Genomic DNA, 10,879 nt, shown 5'->3' with positions numbered 1-10,879 from the left:
CTGAACTGACCCCTTTCCTCCTGCTACATTCTCTTCAGAGGAGCTTTGCCATTGCCTTCCACTGAGGCTGAGAGAGAGTGACCTGTCAGTTCCAACTGACCCACGGAATCAATTGGGAATAAAAGGGAAATGCAGCGCAGGCATTCTGACTGTAGCATCCTCATATAACACTAATAATAATAATAATAATAATAATAATAATAATAATAATCCAGGAGCAAGAGGAAATGAAAGTAGCACAAGCAACCATACAGACATGTCACCCAAAAAATCGTGCGCATAAATTGTCAAAAATAAAAGAGGCTGCTTCTGCTGCAGCCTGATTTCCCTACATCCCCCGGCTTGGCCCTGCAGCCCAATTTCCCTTGGCAGTCCTTCTCCTTCCTTCCAACCCTCCCCTCCTCTGAGCTGCCCTGGCTCCTTCATCCTCTTCCTCCTGCTCTGTTATAGAATGCCCTCCATGGCTCCCTTCTTCCCACGGCTCCTTCCTCCTCCTCCTCCTCCTCCATCACTTTCTCCACTCCCCCCGCCCTCCCTCTGACAGCCCTTTGTAGCCCTTGTCACCCTGATTTCCCCTTTTGCCTCCTGTCACCCTTTCCTCCAGATTCCCCTTTTTCCTTCGGCTCTTTCCTCCTCCTCTTCCTCCCCCTCCCATCCGATGAGGGGAGGGAATGCTCTGACCTCTGCCTGCCCTCTGACCTTAATCCCTCCCTGAATTTGCCCTGATCATGATCGAGGGCAAGTTCATATTTCGCGGAACCCGGGTCTTTTCAGAAAAGACGGATTTTAGCCCAAATCTCAATACCCCGCACTAAGGGGCATTTACTTGTGCAAACCTTGACATGGATTGTGACAGAATTGGGCCCAATATGAACTTCATGTGGAAGAATCAATTTCAAAACTGGGTTAAAAGGTAGTGTGACTGGCCCCTAAGTAACCTGTTGACTAATGGTGACATCATAATTTTCATCCAATTGTTTTTCTTTGGCAAAGAATACTAGAGATTGTTTTTACTAATTCATTCCTCTCAAATATAGCCTAGAGCGTTGGATATTCATGTGTGGTCTCCCATCCAAGTACTAACCAGAGCTGACCGTTACTTTTGAAAAATCTTGCATAAGATTGCACTGAAGCAATTGGATATCTCATTTCCAGTATGGTTTTCTGTTCTAAACTTAACTGGCTATAGCCCTCATGCTCTGGCTGGTACCAGGGCCTAGGATTATTCTCAGTTGTTCTCTCAAGTGATTCCTGTTCCTGTTCATCACAATGAATTTTATAGCACCCAAAATGTGAATCTTATGGTGGTATGAAGGAATTCCAGTTGTAGTCCTCATAGAAACCCAGCAAAATTGTTCCTGTGAATGTAGCCTCTTCCAGGTCAGCCAATGACTCTGTTATTTTTTCCACTCTAAAACCACAAGGCAGGTTGCTCATAGAAACATCTTGTCATCTTCCATTTGCAGAGATTTATTGTTGTGGGTTACTCAGTGCAAGAAAAAGTGACTGCACCGGCCTGCCCCAGTCTATGCTAAAGAACCCGGATGTCCCTCAGTCTCGAGGACAATACAGGATAAAGATGAAAGGAAACATGTCATTGATCTGCTGGTACAATAAAGGATATTTTCGGTTTTTGACCAATGCTTATTCTCCAGTTCAGCAAGGTGAGCTGCCTGTAACACCATTTAACTTAGTTTTGCACTTCAAGGACCAGGTGGGAAGTAGGTTGGACATGAACTCTGAATAAAGACACATAACCAGAATGAGTCTGCCTGAGTTTTAAGATCCTCTTTTAAATGGGATGTAATATATTTTTATCATTATTATTATATTTTAACTGTTTTTTAAAAAACTATTTTAAAGTAATGGCTGGCATTCAGTATTGCAGTTACAGATTTGTAAAATACAAGTACAGATTTGTAACTGCTCTGTAGTCTTATTCTGTGTAACTGCCACACCAGTCCACCTTAACAGCCAGAAGCCAGATCAGGTCATGGAAGTCTGTTCAGCTTCCTACTGGTGTGTAAGGAGGATGACGTTACACCCCTCTCCCACTACTGAACAAGGCTGTGACAAGTAGTATCAAGACTCCTGTTGCAAGTCCTTGTCACACCCTCACTGATGGAAGAGAGTGGTGGAAACATCCTTTTCTGTGTGCCCTATTTGAAAGTTGAATAGACCTCCTCCATCTGATCCAACTGCTGGCTCTTATGATACATTTGGAGAGGGGTCAGGCCAGGAGACATTATATAGTTATGCAGATGTAACTAGGTAGCCAATGTAGAATATCAGCAGATGTTTTTAATATGATTCTTTCTTTGATGATTGTAAACTTTTGCATGATCCATTGCTTTTTACTGTATGTTGTGTCTCTCATATTGGGAGAAAGGTGGGATGTAAATTACATACCTACAAATCTGCATACTTACATAAATTGCAGATGATTCTAATTCTAGCAGCAACAAAAGGCCACACTAGGCATGACCATTACCGTATTTTCCGGTGTATAAGACGACTGGGCGTATAAAACAACCCCCAACTTTTCCAGTTAAAATATAGAGTTTGGGATATACTTGCTGTATAAGACCACCCCTCTTCCAAAAAAATTTAAAAAACATCACTGCATTTACCCCAACTCGTTCTCTAATCTTGGCTTGCTTGCTTGCTTGCCTGCTTGCTTATCTCTCTCTCTCTCTCTCTCATCTCTCTCTCTCTCTCTCCCTATCTCTCTCTCTCTCTCCCCACCTCTCTCCCTCCCTCACTCCCTCCCTCTATTTCTCTCATATCTCTCTCTCTCTCTCTCTCTCTATCTATTTCTCTCTCTCTATATATATATATATATCTCATCTATCTATCTATCTATCTATCTATCTATCTACTTATCTGTATCTCTCTATCTCTCTATCTATCCCTCTCTCTCTATCTCTTTCTCTCCCCCCCCTCTCTCTAATCTATCTATTTATCTATCTATCTCTATCTATTTCTCTCTCTATCTCCCTCCCTCCCTCCCTCTCTCTCTCATCCATCCATCCATCCATCCATCTATCTATCTATCTATCTATCTATCTCTATCTATTTCTCTCTATCTATCTATCTATCTCCCCCTGTCTATCTCCCCCTCTCTTTCTATCTCCCTCCCTCTCTCTATTTCTCTCTCTCTCTATTTCTTTCTCTCTCATCTCCCTCTCTCTCTCTCTCTCTCTCTCTCTCTCTATCTATCTATCTGTCTGTCTATTTCTCTCTCTCTCACTCCCTATCTATCTATCTATCTATCTATCTTTATCTCTCTATCTCTCTCTATCTCTTTATCTATCTCCCTCTCTCTCTCCCTGTCTATCTCCCTCCCTCTATGTCATTTTAATACAGTTCTATCTACATGTATTTAACCATTTCTTTGGTGACTGAGAAGCATGATAAGATCAACGTTGAGTCCAGTGCAATAGCTACTTTAGTATTCATTGAATTTATATGTATAGTACTATCATTATATAGCAGGGGTAGGCAACCTTTTTGAGCCAGGGGCCGGGTTGCTGTCCCTCAGGCGACTGGGAGGCCGAAGATGGGGGTGGAGCTTCAACCCTCCGGGGCGGGGCCACGTGCCAGGGGTGGAGCTTCCATCCTCCAGGGTGGGGCCACATGCCGGGGGTGGAGCTTCCACCCTCCGGGGCGGGGCCGCATGCCGGGGGCAGAGCTTCCACCCTCTGGGGGCCAGGCCTCCCCATCTTTGCTGGCCCCTGACGGGGCCCCAAGCCCCGTCAGAGACCGGCAAAAAAGCCGGGGGGCCGCCAGTGCTGGAGGGCCCCCTGGAGTGCCCCAGAGAACGCAGCAGGCCCCCCAGAGGCCCCCTGCCGCCCTGGGAGCCCTCCTGGAGGGACCCAGAGATGGCAAAGGGCGCCCCAGAGGCCCCCTGCCGCCCTGGGAGCCCTCCTGGAGCGCCCCAGAGACCCCAGCGGGCCCTCCCCAGAGGCCCTCTTGCACCCTGGGGGCCCTCCTGGAGGCCCCCAGGAGACCGCAGCGGGCCCCCCAAGGCCCCCTGCCGCCCTGGGGCCCTCCTGGAGGGCCCCAGAGACCCACAGCGGGCCCCCAGAGCCCCCTGTCGCCCTGGGAGCCCTCCTGGAGGGCCCCAGAGGAACGGCAAAAGGGCCCCTATAGGCCCGCCACCGCTGCGGCCGCGGCCGCCCGTCACGGCTTCTCACCCAGGCCCCATCAGAGACCGGCAAAAAAGCGGGGGGGGACCGCCAGCGCTGGAGAGCCCCCTGGAGAGCTCCAGTGACGGCACCGGGCCTCCCAGAGGCCCCCTGGCGCCCTCGGAGCCCTCCTGGAGGGCCCCAGAGATGGCAGCGTAAAGTTGCATTCCACACCAGACCAATCCGCAATGAATTCGAAGCAAGCTTGAATGCGAATCTGTGAACTCACTTTTTTAGCGAATTCTCTAAAATGAGGAGTCAGTAAGGATTCACTCTGGAAGCACCACGCAAGGAGCTCCCACTGAAAGGAATTAGGTGTGATAATATATTAACGTTGTAACATGAATCCGCATCATTGGATTCACAGTCACCCTGGATCTCAGCTGGTAAAACCCCATTTGATAAACGCCAGAGTCCTTGGTGATTGATTGATTGCTGTTTGTTTAGCAGTCCCTCTCCCATCTGCTATCTCCCTGAGGGAAGACTGAAACATTGAAGCCTCGTATTGATTGCTGCTTCCCTTTTGCCGCTTGCATGCGCACACTGAAGGAGCCTCCAAGTTTTACACTCGACCTATCCACGGGTAATATCAAAATCCATAATTTTGGCCCCACTTGCCCTCGACTTACAAATGAGATTGACTTATAGTCAGGTATATACAATAATTTAAATCTACCTCCCTGCAACATAAATTCACTCATCTCTTTACTTTGCTTTCTAAAGACTATCTAATGGTTTGAAAACCACCCAAGTCTTCTTCCTTCTCCTAGGTTTCTTTACCCAGAATTACTTACCAAACTCTCTGCAGGCTAACTCAGTTGTTTGTCCCAGCTCCAGTAAACCCATTGGATCAGAAGGAACTTGGCAAGTGCAATACATATGTTAAGTTCCACTGATTCAGTGGTTTATTTCATTTGTGACTCACAGTTGGGTTTAGGCCTATGTACAAAGTAGAATTTAACTTCTAATTTGGTAGAAGAAAGACTGGGGCATGATGACATGATCTTCTGATGGTTTCATAGCTGTGTGTCAACTAATATTGCAATGGCTTACTACAACTGACATCAAATGGTGTTTTTGTGGTTTTTTTTATTGAAACAGGTGTTATAATTAAGAGGAAAAGTGGAGAGATACCCTGCCCACTAGCAGTAGAAGCTTTTGCAGCTCACCTTAGTTATATTTGCAAATATGATGACAAATACAGCAAGTAAGTAAGCAGTAAAATGGGATAAAGAGGAACACCATAATGTTGGAATAATGGGTCTTCTCAGATTTTCAAATGAACCGAGACTACTAATGTTACTTTAATAGACTTTAGCTCCAAAATCAAGCACAGAGCTAATTTGCCTTGGAAATCATCTTGTGGCGTGGGTCATGGGAAGGTTGTTGAAGCAGCTCTCAGGTGCAAGCTAGAAAAATGTAGTACAGTATGTCAAAATAGCGTGTATAATGAAGAAATAGAATGAAGTTCAGTCCTTCCTAGGCTGTATCAGTGTACAGTGGTCCCTCCACTTTTGTGGCTTTGACCCTCATGAATTTGATTATTCGTAAGTGTCATGCTGCGTGTGTGCGCACTCCTCCTCCTCCATCTCCTCCCTCCTGGGCTTTTCCCCTTGGGACAGGGGGAAGCCCAGGTGGGAGGGAGCAGCCAGAAAGGGTGTGCACGCATTGCTCTGACCCTTCCCATGTTTCAGTCAGCTGGGACCAGCTGGCTTGAGGCATGGGACAGAAACTTGGGAGTCCTGTGCCCTAACCCCCATGAAAGTGGAAGGCTGATTGTATACTGGCAGCAAGTAAATATGTCTTTGTTGCCAACTATTTACAAAGATTACACTGAGTACCAGACAACCATCTTGAATACTCATACTATACAGACTAACAAAATACTTTGCCAACCACCGACCACAACAATCCAACAAAGGGATAGTCACCTTCTCCCTTATATAGGTGGTCTTCTTGGAAGCCATGTGACAGTCATGCCACCAATGAAACCTGGCTGGTTTCATACCCAGTACCTGTTGCATCAGAATACTACCCATGATGCACTGCTGGCTGACTTCACCCCTACTGTTCATGTTGCATCAGACTTCCCATGATGCACAGCTCACCAAATGCCAATTCATGCACCTGTCACTTGAACTGTAGTAACCTCTGCTCCAGTTCCTCCTAGTGGCCACATCCATCTCATTTTCAGACCAGTGTGCCATATGGTTCTGACACTTGTAACATGGACCCCATCACAGGATAGGCTTGTGGGAAAGGCAGTGGGAATGGGACACAGCATTCATCACATCAGCCCAGGAGTGGTCTAGCAACACATCTCTGCCCAGCAACAAACTGATTAGCATTTCAATTGGGAACGCCACAAAGACAGCCTTGGCCAGAATTCACACGCTCATTCCCTGGCTGTGGAAGAGAGGATTAGAGCATGTAAATGGTGCACACAGGTTCTAGGACAGCTGGCAATTTTGCAAGATTTCCTGGCTCCCAAAATGGAGTTTTGGCACTGTAAAACGGAAGCAGAAGTGTTGAGGGAACACTCAATGTAAGCAGCAAAATATTTCTTTCATATTTCTTTCATACATGTGGAAACAGTGTGGCCTTTCAGATGTTGTTGGACTGCAGCCACATAGCCCTTGGCAAAATATGGTTGGAAATGCAGTCCAACAGCAAGAGATTCACATGTTTCCTATCATTCTATTAACCAATCCTTTTCTTCTTTCCAAAGTAAAAGGTTTATTGCAGACATAAGGTTCTACAGTAAGCTTCCTGTGGCACCCTAAAGCAAGAATTGGAAACACATGGTTTATAGATGTTGTGGGACTACAACTTCCATCTCCCTGGCTGAAAGTGCCAGTCTGTACAGGGCCCATGTTTTTCATATTATGGAGCAAGTGCACTTTTTAAAAAAGGAGAAAAATAATCCCTAGTCCTCTCTGACATACTTTGATTTCAACAAGAAATCAAAGTAGTGCTTTTCTTAAAAGGACCTCAGTTGAAAAGAGAGCACCAATAGTGACAATGCAGAGAGGAGAGGCATGTGATAACCACCACCCCCCTCAAAAAAAAAAAACCCTTGTAAGCAGAGTATGTTGCGGGCAGAGAAATGGGACAGAAGGAAGGGCAGGATGTGAGAAGCTGCCATTTGGCATGCGTCTCTGTAGAATGGGGCAAGGACTTGGCAAATCCAATTCAAGGACTTCCTCATTGAGACCACTGCCTCATGGTACCATTGAAATCTATTATGCAGGTCTTTTACAAATGAACTGTACAATAGTGACAAAGCAGACATGTTGTTAAGAAATCACCACTATGGAATACACAAATAGTGTTAAATCAAGTAATATGAACAGCAGCATCTAAAGTAAAATCAATAAAAAGTCCTATGATACTTTTTAAAGACAAAGGGGTAAATTGTTCATTCCAGTCGGCGAAGGTTTGTTGAATCAACATGTGGCACTTTAATCAATGTTAACTTGCCAAGTTCTCAATGAGTCAACATTGCTATTTTATTTGGGATTAACAATTGGATTTAACCATAGCAAGTATATTATACTATGTGTTTTGTGGACTATAGATACTGATACATGGGCTACATGGTATATGAAAGTTCATGACTGTCATGCTGTTAGTGATTTACACAAATTTAAGTCCAGTTTACACTGGCATAAGTCTTTCTTTTTTTGGTGTTGTGGAGGTCAGAATTCCCTACCAACTTTGTAGTGTACAACAACTATACGCTCCCTAAAACCCACCCTTAGCTGCTGCACACATAATCAGTTTACTGGACAGTGGAGAGCAGGGGAGTAGCAGAAATGTGTCCTGCCATGTTCCGAGCCAGTGTGGCTTAGTAGTTTGAACACTGGACTATGACTCCGGAAACCAGGGTTTGAATCCCTACTCAGCCATGGAAATCCACTTGGTGACCTTAGGCAAGTCACAATTCTCAGGCTCAGAAAACCCCATGATAGGTTTGCTTTAGATTTGCCATTAGTTGAAAATGACTTGAAGTGAGTGTTCTGATAGCTGGATGCACAGCACTGATGTAATCTTCCAGGACCTATGGAGAACTTCAGGAGGGTCCCACAGGGAGGGGTGTAGCTATGTGGAGGGAGAAAATTCTCAGCTGAATTTGGGCAATCTCACTTTTCTGCAGATTTCACCCATTTTTTGTTCAGTTCCTACTCACCATGAGTTGTGTCCTGATTCATTTTTCCAATCATCAATGGCCCTGCATAGAAAAAAAGAATCCCCACCTTTAGTGTATAACCATTCAAGGATATTGCAGGTTAATAGCAGCCATTTGAATTATGCATCTGAGTGCCACAGAAAGTGGCATTGTCTATTGCATGCTGCATTTGTCATTTTAAAGATGCATGGCTACTTTCTTGTCTTAGAAATGTTTTCTGGACCACATCTCCTCTTTCTCTCTCTTTCCTTTTTCCAGGTACTTCATTTCGCATAAACCAAACAAGACATGGCAACAAGTCTTCTGGTTTGTCATCAGCATCACCATTAACAATGCCTACATCTTGTACAAAATGTCCGATGCTTACCATGTGAAAAAATACAGCCGAGTGCAGTTCGGTGAGAGACTTGTAAAGGAGCTGCTAGGCTTGGAGGATAGTTCACCTTGTCATTGATGGATTGTTCCTGATGGCTTAGGTCAAGAGAGGAAGAGGAGACTGAGGAGAAGGAGATTCTGAAATGCCAAAATAAGAAGCATCACAAAATGACCAGGGAAACCATTCAGGTGTTTGGGGTCTTTGACAAAGGCTCAGCTGATATGCAGAGGGCCCTAATGGGAGCACCTCCTGAAAGCTGCACATATGAATGCACCGTGGGCACTTGTGCATCCGAAGTGAATTTATGTTCGTAGCTATTTCTTAATACTATTTGTCAAACAGGGTGTTAGTTGTTGTGAGCCCCCTTTCCTCCCCCATTGCCCCCACACTAACACAGCTTGACATCTGAAACTGGGCAATGTATGTTCATCTTTTAATTGTGTGATCAACACACAGTGTCAAACGAGATGTGCTGTCTTGGGGCTGCAAAGGCTTAGCCACCTGGGGAAGGGTCACTCAGAGATCTCTGGGAGAGAAATATTGAAAAATGTATAAATCTATTTTGCAAGCCTATCGTTAGGTGACAGCAATGAAGGCTTAGTGGGTTGGTGAAGATTTTATTTTCTTGCAGTGCTTTTGAATCATGGGGTAAATAATGACAATTTTTTATATAAATCAATGGTCAGAAACTGGAGCTTACCAATCAAGGAGCTTACCAATCAAAACAAAAGTCATTTTTCCACTTCTAAAGTCAATGCAAACTTTGGGATTGACTTTCATGATACCATTTTAGGAACATTAAAGACAATAATTTAATTGTAACAGTATGTCCCACCTCTTTTCCAAAACCGAATCCCATGACATAGTATGAGAATGACAAAGGTTTATCTGAGTTTGTATAAACATATGTGGTCCAATCCAGGGATCCTGTAGTTTGTGTGCTGTACCCTGTGTGCAAAACTAATCAGAGATCCCACAGCACATGCAAAAGCAAACAAATTCAGAGGCTTATTTACCATTGCAGGAGATTGTTGCATGCAAGCAAACTAAGGGGTGAAACAAATGGCCTCTTGTGTCAGAGCATGACATTTAGAGGCAGCATGCTTTGATGCTGCCCCCCAAGCCAGTGTCATGCCACCCACCTGACCACATGGCGAGCAGCTTTGCAGTGCTCCATCAGTCACCATAGAATGTGGGCATAGAATACAGGAAGGTGATTTTCCCACTTACCTTTCTTAGCATCAACATGAACATATTGCCCATTTATTAATTTTCCATTCATATAGTACTTGTAGCACACAATGCTTTTGTCATGTGAGAGCCTCTTTGAATTGAATTCATAATACCCTGTCCAATTCCTTCCATTTTCTCTCCCCGCCCCAACTCTGACATCCTCCAAAATCAAGACTGATTTTCTAGACATCTTTAATTTAATACTTGCACAAACTTTACAGGAAATAATAGACCACTTACAGAAACATGTTTTGTATTAGCACACTTGAGATGTTCTGTAGGACTGGTTAGAAGGGAGTGTCTATTCATAACAGTTATGTACTAAAAATGTGTTATGATGGGTCAGGTTGGTTTTGTTTTTAAAGCCAATTTGACACAGACATGGTAGGAGAAATATAAAAATGTGTTTCTTCTGAGTAAGCATTGTAATAGGGACTCTCCATAAATCACTGGAATCACTGCCCAGTAACTACCAGATTCAGTGATAGATTTTCAGAAAGGAAGCCAGCAGGGAAAATAAGGAAACTCACACACTGAATGAGTTGTTCTTTCATCACGACATCACAGCTTAAATCCATAACTCAAAGAGTTTAACACAAGGGTGTCCATTTTCAACTCTTTTCTCAAATCTCTCTGGCTGTCAGTTGAATGTGTAAAGCAAGTATCAGGGAGTATTGCTTCTAGTTACCTTAGGCAATGAGAAATACTTCTCCCTCTTGAACTGTTCATTTGGACTGACCTTTTAGAACATTCAACTAAAAGGGACAGGGACACCTTATACAACATTATCTTTGTTGATTACTGAAAGGTATTCTTGTAGAGGTGGACAATTCAGGCCTCTAAATGTTTTTGGACTACAGCTCAACGATTCTCCCTGTCTTTCCTGGCTAGGGC

General features: G+C 44.3%; 1 protein-coding gene across 1 annotated transcript in view; it reads left to right on the top strand.

Annotated features, from left to right (window-relative positions):
• PGBD5 (piggyBac transposable element derived 5) overlaps positions 1-9,459 on the top strand; it is a 91,439-nt gene extending 81,980 nt beyond the window's left edge. Inside the window, 3 exon segments of the mRNA XM_042445132.1 lie at positions 1,467-1,664; positions 5,289-5,394; positions 8,635-9,459. Coding sequence (XP_042301066.1) covers positions 1,467-1,664; positions 5,289-5,394; positions 8,635-8,830 — 500 coding nt within the window. The 3' untranslated portion in view covers positions 8,831-9,459.
• The last annotated feature ends 1,420 nt before the right edge of the window (positions 9,460-10,879 follow it).

This window comes from Sceloporus undulatus, chromosome 1 (genome assembly GCF_019175285.1).
Source record: "Sceloporus undulatus isolate JIND9_A2432 ecotype Alabama chromosome 1, SceUnd_v1.1, whole genome shotgun sequence".
Classification (NCBI taxonomy): domain Eukaryota; kingdom Metazoa; phylum Chordata; class Lepidosauria; order Squamata; family Phrynosomatidae; genus Sceloporus; species Sceloporus undulatus.
This window is presented reverse-complemented; position numbering and strand designations above follow the sequence as displayed.